Consider the following 13,695-nt stretch of genomic DNA (forward strand, 5'->3'; position numbering starts at 1 on the left):
ATAAATGAATGTTGCGATAATAAGACTGAGCGGAAACTATACAAAATTCACTGTGTTTGCGTTGTGGCTATGCAAGGTAACGGGTAGAGAATCTGCACGGAGAAAAAATTAAAGGAACTGTTCCTAATACGTTTATGAAATATCATCCCATACCGTTACGGTAATGATTACTCGGAATTATGGAATATAGATCCATACTTTTTGGGAAGGTTTCCATAAATATGGTAACAATTCCTATCATTATGGTAACAGTTCCCATATCGCATGTGAAAGAATCATGGTAATGATTACCATACTCATAGGAATAGTTCCCATAAGCAAATAGGAACCAATCCTATAACCACATTGTAACAGTTCCTAAGCGTATATGATAATGGTTACCATAATATTATGGGAATGGTTACCATAATATTATAGGAATTATTACCATAATATTATGGGAATGGTTACCATAATATTATGAGAATGATTACCATAATATTATGGAAATGGTAACCATAATATTTAGAAATTATAATAATTTATTTTTTGTAATAAGCGTTTTTTTCTATATTTAATCTTTTTGTGAAACTATATTACAATAAAATATTATTTTTGGTCAGATAAAAATTAATTTGTAAATAATAATAATAATAAATAACTTTATAATAATTTACACTGCAAAATTCTATAGAAAAAAAAATTATTATAATTTTTAAATAGTATGTTAACCATTACCATAATATTATGGTAACCATTCCCATAATATTATGGTAACTATTCCCATAGTATTATGGTAACCATTCCTATAATATTATGGTAACCATTCCTATAATATTATGGTAACCATTCCCATAATATTATGGTAACTGTTCCTATTATATTATGGTAACCATTCCCATAATATTATGATAACTGTTCCTATAATATTATGGTAACCATTCCCATAATATTATGGTAACTGTTCCTATAATATTATGGTAACGATTACCATAATATTATGGTAACCATTATCATATACGCTTAGGAACTGTTACAATGTGGTTATAGGATTGGTTCCTATTTGCTTATGGGAACTATTCCTATGAGTATGGTAATCATTACCATGATTCTTTCACATGCGATATGGGAACTGTTACCATAATGATAGGAATTGTTACCATAATATTATGAGAATGATTACCATAATATTATGGAAATGGTAACCATAATATTTAGAAATTATAATAATTTATTTTTTGTAATAAGCGTTTTTTTCTATATTTAATCTTTTTGTGAAACTATATTACAATAAAATATTATTTTTGGTCAGATAAAAATTAATTTGTAAATAATAATAATAATAAATAACTTTATAATAATTTACGCTGCAAAATTCTATAGAAAAAAAAAATTATTATAATTTTCAAATATTATGTTAACCATTACCATAATATTATGGTAACCATTCCCATAATATTATGGTAACTATTCCCATAGTATTATGGTAACCATTCCTATAATATTATGGTAACCATTCCCATAATATTATGGTAACCATTCCCATGATATTATGGTGACTGTTCCTATAATATTATGGTAACCTTTCCCATAATAATATGGTAACTGTTCCTATAATATTATGGTAACCATTCCCATAATATTATGGTAACTGTTCCTATAATATTATGGTAACGATTACCATAATATTATAGTAACCATTACCATAATATTATAGTAATTATTACCATAGGTACATAGTAACGATTACCATAATTCCATAGGAACTATTCCGATACTGTACGGTAATTATATCCATAATTATAGGAATGGTTACCATAATATATATGAGTGCTGTCCTATAATCAACATTTCAAAAAAACCAGTTACCATGCAGTATGGGAACCATTCCCATAATATATTGTAACTGTTACTATAAATTTCTCTCCGTGGATACAGATCTAGTTCAATGTAAGCTTATAAGTTAGTCTCAGCGGAACGTGATAACTGAAGGGATGTCTAAGTTGTTAGTAATGGTCATGTTTGCAAGCTTCCGAACTAGATGACAATGAGATGAGCTAAGTAAATTGGTATCACATAATTTTTATTTAGACAAATCTATCATTTCTTTTCCACTAATTAAAATGTATGGATGAGTGATTACTTTACCCGCATGGTGTTTTAAGAATTAGTAAGGAATGCTCATCATATCCATTGATGGCTGGAACAAATTGGAGACAAGTCGATTGTTCCCAGTGTCGCATGGCTTGCTTTATCAATTTCCATTGTTGTCCAGTATAACTTTCACCAATTTCATAAGGAATAATGCCTCTATCCCAAAGTTCATCGTCATTATTGGTAGCAAGAGATCGACGGTTTTTATTTATCTGTTGTTTTTCTTCGAATTCAGAGGGCTCATCTTTTACATCATATCCAATGGCAGTGTCAGTTATTATATGGGATTTGACAATAATTATTATAGAAAAATAAATTTGGATTTCAAAAAAATATAAAATACTCTTCATTCTTTTTTTTTTTTTTTTTTTTGTTAGTTATTTAAAGAAATGAACGAGTTTTAGTTACAAATAGGAAATGGGGTATCACAAAAGTAATTCACTACTGATGATAATTACACGTTTTTACAGTGACTGATAAATCTTTATACATTTTATTGCTCTGTTTTTTTAACTTTGGGTTTTTTTAAACTCGTAAAATTAAAAATAAATACCACAATTATACCTATAACTTAAAATTTTATTGTTATTATTGATAAAAATTAGTAACCATCAATAAAGTAATGAAACGTTATTTTCATTAGATTATTTATTTTTTTTTTAATTATTTTTTTACATCTTATTGATGGTATTTCTGTTATCAGCTTATACAAAAAAAAAAAGTATATATTATGATCAGTAATTTAAATAGCTGTCTATACACGGAGAGAAAATTATAGTAACAGTTACAATATACCATGGGAATGGTTCCCATACTGCATGGTAACTGGTTTTTTTGAAATGTTGATTATAGGAACGGCACCCATATATATTATGGTAACCATTCCTATAATTATGGATATAATTCCCATACGGTATCGGAATAGTTCCTATGGAATTATGATAATGGTTACTATAATATTAGTGGAATGGTTACCATAATATTATGGAAATGGTTACCATAATATTATAGGAACAGTTACCATAATATTATGGGAATAGTTACCATAATATTATGGGAATGGTTACCATAATGTTATGGGAATGGTTACCATAATATTATAGGAACAGTTACCATAATATTATGGGAATAGTTACCATAATATTATGGGAATGGTTACCATAATGTTATGGGAATGGTTACCATAATATTATGGGAATGGTTACCATAATATTATGGGAATGGTTACCATAATATTATGAGAATGGTTACCATAATATTATAGGAACAGTTACCATAATGTTATGGGAATGGTTACCATAATATTATGGGAATGGTTACCATAATATTATCGGAATTATTACCATAATATTATGGGAATGGTTACCATAATATTATAGGAATGGTTACCATAATATTATAGGAATAGTTACCATAATATTATGGGTATGGTTACCATAATATTTAGAAATTATAATAATTTTTTTTGTAATAAGCATTTTTTTTGTATATTTAATCTTTTTGTGAAACTATATTACAATAAAATGGTAACCATTCCCATAATATTATGGTAACTATTCCCATAATATTATGGTAACCATTCCTATAATATTATGGTAATAATTCTCATAATATTATGGTAACCATTCCCATAATATTATGGTAACCATTCCCATAATATTATGGTAACTATTCCTATAATATTATGGTAACCATTCCCATAATATTATGGTAACCATTCCCATAATATTATGGTAATAATTCCCATACATTATGGGAATGATTACCATAATATTATGGTAACCATTACCATATACGCTTAGGAACTGTTACAATGTGGTTATAGGATTGGTTCCTATTTGCTTATGGGAACTATTCCTATGAGTATGGTAATCATTACCATGATTCATTCACATGCGATATGGGAACTGTTACCATAATGATAGGAATTGTTCCCATACTTATGGAAACCTTCCCAAAAAGTATGGGTCTATATCCCATAATTCCTAGTAATCATTACCATAACGGTATGGGATGATATTTCATAAACGTACTAGGAACAGTTCCTTTAAATTTTTCTCCGTGTAGTGAAACCATTACTGAAAATTCGTCAGCCATCATCACCTTCGGATTACAGATCTATATCACTACTTTGTGCCCTATTTAAAGTGTTTGAAAGAGTGAATTATGGACAAGTTATTAAATACCTATCGAACAATGATTTTCTAGATAATAGACAGACTGATTTTGAAACGTAAGAATTTTATAAATCAAATAATAATAATAATAATAATAATAATAATAATAATAATAATAATAATAATAATAATAATAATAATAATAATAATAACAATAATAATAATAAGTAGCAATTCATTTTGCATCAATTGTGGTCATTCTTCGGTCGCCCAGTAATGACAGCAGAGAATCCATTTCCGTTATTCGATTCATCGGTGACAAATTTGAGCAGCATAAGTCGTCCCATTGACGATATTTCTAAATTGTCGATTTTTCCGCAATAAATTCTACTATTTGGAGCCTGAAAATTATCACCTTCTCGTACTTCCAAAACATCACTTATGCAACCTGGACTATCTTGTAACTCAAAATGATAGAACGTTATTGATATAAAATGATCCTCTGGTGCAGTAATGTACCAATAACACAGTTTGTTGGGTCCATACTGTTCCGGATAATTTGGTGATTCGAAGTAAAATGTATCATTATATTCAATGTAGATATCATTACTGCACACGGCCTCGTACTCGATTATAAAAGTCGGCTCATCATATTCAACTTGAGTTCTTGCTGATAATATTTGCACAATATTACTATTAACTGTCAGGGTTGTTTCGTATTTTCCACAATAATGAGCTAGATGAAATTGAACATTCAATTATCAACTATTTTCTATGTTTGAATTCGACAAAGATCTTTATTCTATAATTTAATAAAACACACGTACCGATGACAACTTTGTTTTTCCCGTAGCCATTTAGAACTTCCAGATAGTTCGTTGAACAATCGAAGCTTTCACGATTATTCAATGATTTGATTAAAAGTTTTATTCGATGTCCTTCAGGTGCTCTGATTGTCCATTGGCAATGTTCAACACCAAGCTTTATGTCCGATGTACCTCCTTGTATCAGAGAGCTGAAAATACCTTCAGGCTCAAATAAAGTTCCACCGCATTCTAAACAACCAAAGGAAAAATGAGGAAAGTTTGTAAGTTAAGTCAGTGGATTTAGTTAGAAAAATAGTACATTACATACCTAAGCCAGGAAAATGATAAAAATCTCAGATCATTTGTATTTTGACCAAAGCTGACAAACATGTGATCTGAGGCTTTTTGTTTACTGGCCAAGGTGCGTATACTATTTTTCTGCTCAACGGAACCGGAGAGAACAGAAAACACTTTTTGGCGCTTGTTACGAAAATGGTTCCAGCTAATGAACCAATTTTGATGGTAGAAGTAGCATTCGATGCGGCTGATAAAGTTCTAAAGCTGATTAGATTCCAAAATCTATTCATCTTGAAAATAGTTCGAATAGCTTTCTACAAACTCAAGACGTCGACATCTGCTAAACCTCGATTTTTGAATATTGAGTTGAAAGCAATAACTTCCCGAATTTGTGAAAATTTTTTTAAGGGGAAATTAAAAACTCTAATATGTTAGTATTATGGCGCAAATCAAAAGTATATATAAGATTGATTATGGATTTTTGTGTATGATTCCTAAAAAAATTGCGATAGTAAAATAGGTGATACATACGCTGACAGTGGTACAGAAGATTTGCTGCCATAATATCGCCTCGGCTGAGACCATTTCTTTGACCAAGAATCGGCAACTTGCCATTAATTTTCATTAAGGGTTGTAGTACGTTTAAATGACGTCTTTTTGAAGAACCGTTGCTTGAATAGTGCATTATAGAACTGTAATCATAAGCCTGCCCCAATGTAGTGGATTCGTCTTTTGATGCTTTATCAAAGTTATGTTCTTCACCTGTTGATTTTTATAAAAAAATTATTTATTAGATTTCATGAAAAAACTATAAGTTTGTACCAGTATAAGGGTTGCGTTGAATTTTGGAATTTCTTGATAAAATTTAATTTTGTATTTAAATTAAAAATACCAAGATCTTGACTTCTATCATGTGTGGTGTCCTGATCAAAAAAATCCGTGTGGGATTGCATGAAAACCCATAGGAATCCTTATAAAAAGGTATGGATTTATTTAAGAATCCATAAAAATGAATATAGGAGTGTATAGATATAAATAAGAATTTTCGTAGGAAACCATGTGTTATTGAATGTTTACGTAAAAAGTCCATATAGAATACTGTGGGTATCTAGATATTTATATAAGAACTTGAAATGGGAACTAGGATATATGGATTTCTTTTTGGGAAATTCACATGGGAATATTGGTTTATATTTAAGTAACTGATAAAATCCAGGATATCTGAATTTCCGTGTCTATTATCTTTTGATACGCGTCTATAAATAGTAGAACAGATTAATATGCTATTGGCTGAATCCTTTTTGTTCCATCAATTTGTTTGTATCAATTCCCGAGTCAAAATTAAAAAGGTGATTTGAGTCTCCAAATGCTACATGAGGGTAAGGAGGTTCAAATCATCTTTTTAGAATATGATCCATGCATTAAAAAGGTGATTTGAACCTACACGTGGTAACTTTGTCCACTTTTACCAAGTTTAGGTTCAAATAATCTTTTTAAAAAGGTAAAACAAGCCTCCAGAGCCTAAATTTATAGATCGAGAGACTCTCATCGGATCGCGTACAACTGGTAAAGAAACAGAAGGGAAAAGGGGGCCACTAATTAGAAATGGCCACCATGATCGAAAAAAATTTGAAATTTAAAAATTCAAAAAATAATTTCTTAGTAATAAATGTTTTGTTGTGAGTTAAAAAATAATAAAATTTAAAATATTAATAATAATAGCTAAAGTTATACAAGTAGGCGTTCGAATAGAATAGTACTGTCATTCGAAATTCGAATTGAATAATTAGAGCCTTTGACTTATTGGTATATGATTCATTAATTATTTTATGTGAACAATAAATACGAATGATGTATTGGATAACGGAAACTGCCAAAGAAATTTAAAACAACGGCTGAAAAATAATCTGCTGCTGCCGGGATTCGAAACCAAGACCTAACGAATATGAAGCACAACCACTGCCGCACTGCTACTCGGACGCTCACGATCAGTTGGAAATATCTTTATGTATTTAAAACGCAGATATTATTATAACAATAATATCATGCTGAAGAATTAAGCTCATTCGAAGTTACAGATTAAAAGTATGTAGGGCTTGGAGGGTTAAAACATCTTTTTAAAAAAGTGATCAAGTCCTCCATGCGCTTCGTTTAGGGTATTGAGGACTTGAGTAGCATTTTAAAATATACAGTAGGCCTTAGAGGGTTAAAATACCATTTTAAAAAGGTGATTTACTCCTCCATAGGCTACTTTTAGGACATCAAGGACTTAAATAACACATTACATTCAGTGGCAAGTCCAACATCAAAAGAACTGAGGCTTTGGAGGTTCAAACTACTTTTTTCATTTTGACTCAGATAACCTAACGCTTCTTGTTAATTTTCCTAATTACTGTTCCATAGAAGATTCCCATATGGATTTTTAAATAGTGCAGATTCCCGTAGTAAATCATCGTGAATATCCATATGGACCCATACAATATTCCCATTTGGATTAGGCATGGTATGGATTTCCATAGGAACCCAGGAGATAATCTATATCGGGATTTATGCTTGATTCCTATAGAAAAACATATGGGAATCCATCCAAAAACGTAATGTGGGAACCCACATAAGAATATAGGCTGGTCTCTGACATGATTATGATTAGATTAATTATTTTCTATTGTTCAAGGAGGTCAACATCAATTAGTGGTCAATCTTACCCTACGAACGGTTGTTCTAATTTGGTTAAGTAATTTATACTTACCAGTCATAATATTATCTCTGATGACTTCTACGTAATCATCACGGTCTGGACGTGTGTGCTCATGAAAAAATCCAATGGTATGTCCCAATTCATGAAGAAGACTTCCAAGGCTCATACAATTATCAGCCATACTAAGAGTTTGAATTTTGAAACTTTGTTTGCCAACAAATGAACAACATCTGTTTGAACATTAATTTGAAGGATAATTAACTGAACTTTACTTTGAATGCAATAATCAACTAATAAGTATTTGAATCAGTAGTTAGAAATAGTGAAATGTGTTTAATATACTCGATCGAATTCATCAATAAGTAACGCAGATTCAAAAAAGTTATGGGTTTGGAATATTGAATCACTTGGTGATCGCTTTCAAAGTCATGGTATACTGTCTGCTAATTATATTAAGTCTTACTTAAGATTTTTTCTAAAGACTTATGGAAATTTGTAGAAACCGTCTGCAGCAATTCTCTTTCAACATTCTTACGTCAATGATATTTGGTGAAAGTTTCTAAACCCGGGTCGAAAAATTAGATCTGATTTTGGTCTAACTTGACTGTATTTGGACTCCTTGGTCTGTTATTGAACTTCTATCAAAATTTTAATCTGTTTTTATCCGACCCGAAAAATGTGACCTGATTTCAGTCTACTTGGACTATTTGATCTGTTTTGGAACTTTTACAAAAATTTTAAGCTGTTTTCGACCTGTTGTTTTAAAAAACAATTGCGTTACGGGCAGACAAAACTAGATTCATTTTTGAACTTTAAAAAATTTTAGTTCTGAAATTTTGCAAGGACAAAAGTTGATTAAATCATGGACTTATAAAATTTTTATGTGTGGGCAATATTTATAAAAGAAATATTAAGTTACAGAATTGATTATGTTTTGTTTACTATTTACTCAGTATCTTTTGTTTAAAAATGTCGGCAGTTAATGAAAGTTTGACAGCTTAATTTTTAGTTGTCTTGACTGAATATTTATAGCATTGAATAAAAGTGATAAAATAACTCTTAAAATGTCAAAAAAATTTTTCTTATTTACTGGATAAAATCGAAAATATTTTGGCATTAGAAAACATCAAAATTCTTGTGACATCTTATTACGGAAGCGCATTAGCGTTTCAAATATTAAGAAAATTAAAATAAATTTATAAATCTATATTATTATTATTATTATTTATATGTTTAAAAAATCCTGTTTAGATCTACACGGAGAAAAAATTATAGTAACTGTTCCTAGAACGTTTATGAAATATCATCCCATACAGTTATGGTAATGATTACTTGGGATTATGGAATATAGACCCATACTTTCTGGGAAGGTTTCCATAAATATGGTAACAATTCCTATCATTATGGTAACAGTTCCCATATCGCATGTGAAAGAATCATGGTAATGATTACCATACTTATAGGAATAGTTCCCATAAGCAAATAGGAACCAATCCTATAACCACATTGTAACGGTTCCTAAGCGTATATGGTGATGGTTACCATAATATTATGGTAATCATTCCCATAACGTATTGGAATTATTACCATAATATTATGGTAATGGTTACTATTATATTTAGAAATTATAATAATTTTTTTTTTGTAATAACCGTTTTTTTTGTATATTTAATCTTTTTGTGAAAGTATATTACTATAAAATATTATTTTTGGTCAGATAAAAATTAATTTTCAAACAATAATAATAATAAATAACTTCATAATAATTTACACTGCAAAATTCTATAGAAAAAAAAATTTATTATAATTTCTAAATATTATCGTAACCATTCCCATAATATTATGGTAACTATTCCCATAATATTATAGTAACCATTCCCATAATATTATGGTAACCATTCCCATAATATTATGGTAACTATTCCCATAATATTATAGTAACCATTACTATAGGTACATAGTAACGATTACCATTATTCCATAGGAACTATTCCGATACCATATGGGAATTTTACCCATAATTATAGGAATGATTACCATAATATATATGGGTGCCGTTCCTATAATCAACATTTCAAAAAAAACAGTTACCATGCAGTATGGGAACCATTCCCATACTATATTGTAACTGTTACTATAATTTTCTCTCCGTGTAATAGCGATTAAAAACAGACTAAAAATTATATTAAATAAAGTCTGTTTTTGTCCTTAAAAGCAATTGAACACAGACCAATAATTATAATAAAAAAGTCTGTTTTTAGTCTAAACTCGATTTAAAACAGACTAAACATCATACGGAAACAAGTCTGATTTTGACCTGAATAAGGAATAGTACGGGCAAAAACAGATTAATTTCCTATATAAAATAAATACAATTTATAAACTTGAATTAAAGAAAAAATATTTGAATTTATCATTTTTTTTAAAAGAGACCTAATTTTTTGACCCGGGTATCGAAAGAATATATATCCATATGTTTACTTTACCCGCATGATATTTTATCAAACAGTAAGTAATGTTCGTCAAGGCCTTGGGTTCTTGGAACGAATTGAATACACGTTGATTTCTCCCAATGTCGCATTGCTTGCTTTATCAATTTCCGTTGTTGTCCAGTATAATTTTCGCCAATTTCATAAGGAATAATGCCTTCATCCCATAGCTTATCGTTATCGTTGGTAGCAAGCGATCTGCGACTTTTATTCGTCGATTGTATTTCTTCAAAGTTAGTTAAATTATCCACTGCATCATGCTTAATTCTACAGTCAGTTAATACAAACGCATTGACAATAATTGTTTGTGAGAAAAAAATTTGAACTATTAAAAAATATGAATTATATTCCATTTTTGTGTGTCAGTTGATTGAAAGAAAATTAATCACTTATTCTCAAAGGCAATTATCGAAATATACAACAAAATTAATTTAGTAATTAAAAAAATTACTCGTTCTCACTGTAGTCGATGAAGCTTTATGTATTTAGTCGTTTTGTTTTTTCTTAGCTTTGAGTATTTTTATATCACGTCCGTTAAAAATAATTATCACTATCACATATATACCATTAAATTTTAATTTATCTATCGATCCATACCGGAGGTAATATAAATTACTTACATGTTATAAACTATTTATTTTTAAATATATCATTTCTGGCACTCGGGTTACTGGCCGATACTTAAAAAAATATATGACCGTGAATTGATAAAGTTGTTGACCCAACAGGTTAACCTCAAAATTTTTCGTTATTTTTAGTATTGAATAAAATTTTTACAGCATTTATTTATGATAAATTTTCATCATTTGCGTATTCATATTAATTAATTAGTTATGATCTATGGACGTTGTAAATATTGCGGAGTCTCAGGATAAAAGTAAGTTTTAAAGTCTGGGACTCCGTATTCGGCTGAAATGACAATAAAAGGAAAAAATTTGTGCTCAGATTAACAAGCGACAAGCTTTACCGGAAGATGGGCAATTATAGAGGATAAAATGACTACTCTGGCATTGGAAGGGTAGGATAGGTTCGTTATTGGTCTAAGAAGCGTCGAAAAATCTGTAAATTAAGTTTATTTTTTTTCTGCGCTCAAATTATTTTTTTATTTTTTGTTTATAATGTCAATACCCTCGTGGACCTGGAATCACTGTAAAATCACAGTAAAATCACAGTGAGATTATAGTAAAAACATTGTGAGACCATGATGAAATTACAGTGAAATCACCGTGATTTTGTGCCATTCGGTCACTGTAGTTTTATGGTTATCTCACAGTGATTCGATAGTGGTTTCACAGTGATCTTATTATGTTATCACAGTCGATTCATAGTTACCTCACAGTGGTATTGCAGTGATTTTAGTGTGGTACCACAGCCAATTCACAGTGAATCCACAGTGAATTTCCAGTAAACTTACAGTAAATTCATAGTGAATATACAGTAAATTTACAGTGAATATATAGTGAATTCACAGTGAATTTCCTATGAACTTACAGCAAATTCACTGTGAATTTACTGTAAGTTTACTGGAAATTCACTGTGGAAAAAAAATACAAAAAAATTATTAAAACCTACCATCATTTTTTTTTCAAATAAAAAAAAAAAAAACAAAAATTTTCAATGACTACCATTTTTTATTTTTTTCGTCATTCTATAATATCAAACTTTAAAGCTTTTTGTAATTTTTTCCATTAAACTTATTTCTTAAAACACATCTTGAAAATTTTTAAGTGTTCAGAGAACTTTGAAATAAAAAAAAAAGAATACAAACAAAAATTAAAAATGGCCATCATGACACAAATATTCAGTTTATTTAAAAAAAGTACATAAAAAAGTTAAAGAATGTTTGAACAACTTTTTTTTGGCTATTCTAAAATCACCATAAAACTATAGGCAAATCATCGTAAATTTTCTGTGGAATTATGGTGAAATCACCATCAATTTACTGTGAAATCATGGTGAAATCACCATTAATTTACTGTAGAATTATGGAGAATCACCATTAATTTACTGCGAAATCATGGTGAAATCGTCATTAATTCACTGCGAAATCATGGTGAAAACACTATTGATTTACTGTGAAATCACCATTACTTTACTGTGAAATCATGGTGAAATCACCATTAATTTACTGTAGAATTATGGGGAAATCACCATTAATTTACTGCGAAATCATGGTGAAATCGTCATTAATTCACTACGAAATCATGGTGAAAACACTATTGATTTACTGTGAAATCACCATTACTTTACCGTGAAATCATTGTGAAATCAGCATTAATTTACTGTGAAATCATGATGAAATCACCATAAATTTACTGTAAACTCGAATAAATATCGAATAAAATTAATTTTTGAGCTCTCCGACCCAAAGAAAAGATATTTTCACTGATTGACTCGAAAAACGGTCAACTCTCATATCTGATCAGTGGTTCTATATTCATAATAAAATTTTTCAATTCTTCATGTTTTGAATATAATGTTCCAAACTGGTTTGCAAGCGGAACGTTCATGACACAGAACATTTTATAAATTCCGCAGGAAATTTTGTTTTTGCATTAAATGTGGACTAGATAGACTTTAATTGGAGTATGAGAGTGTATTTGAGTATCTCAAGATGTAGAAAGCAGAAAAAAAATATGGATAATGGTTGATCCTACGAATCCTGCCAGGTTTCAGTCATCCTCAACACTTTCCATAGGGAGATCCAAAAGTAGGCTAACTGAACAGTTTTTCTCATCCTTGAAAATTTTATTCCAGAACCATCGTGAGCCGACATCGCCGACTACTCACCCCATTGAAAAAAGTTTACAATTACTATGACTCCTTCATGGCAATCTCGACAATTACAATTCTTGCCATGACATTTCATTGCGACAAGGTTATAAAAGACATGTCTCAGTTACTTGTATTGATGATTATTATGAACTTTTGCCAGCTATTAAATATTTTGACTTACACATGATCAAGAAGCCATTACTTACTAGGCACTACAAATTGATTGATGTAATGGGACGGTTGTCCACCTCCCTTTGACGGGAAGCCAATACCACACCTTTTTGGGCACACTCGCGTTGCAGGGTGTCCCCATTTATCACCCAGACGACACTCTGAGTCGAAAATCGAGTAGGAGTAGACGTTAACCTGAGGTATAATCA

The 13,695-nt window shown here is 30.0% G+C and overlaps 1 protein-coding gene across 1 annotated transcript; it reads right to left on the reverse strand.

Annotated features, from left to right (window-relative positions):
- Positions 1-4,495: 4,495 nt before the first annotated feature.
- LOC103570374 (bone morphogenetic protein 1-like) lies at positions 4,496-8,232 on the reverse strand. The gene is made up of 4 exons (XM_008548085.3): positions 8,103-8,232; positions 5,885-6,115; positions 5,078-5,305; positions 4,496-4,986 (listed from the first exon to the last, which is right to left on the reverse strand). The coding sequence occupies exons 1-4, from the start codon at positions 8,230-8,232 to the stop codon at positions 4,496-4,498; spliced, it is 1,080 nt and encodes a 359-aa protein (XP_008546307.3).
- Positions 8,233-13,695: the final 5,463 nt, after the last annotated feature.

This window comes from Microplitis demolitor, chromosome 9 (genome assembly GCF_026212275.2).
Source record: "Microplitis demolitor isolate Queensland-Clemson2020A chromosome 9, iyMicDemo2.1a, whole genome shotgun sequence".
Lineage (NCBI taxonomy): Eukaryota > Metazoa > Arthropoda > Insecta > Hymenoptera > Braconidae > Microplitis > Microplitis demolitor.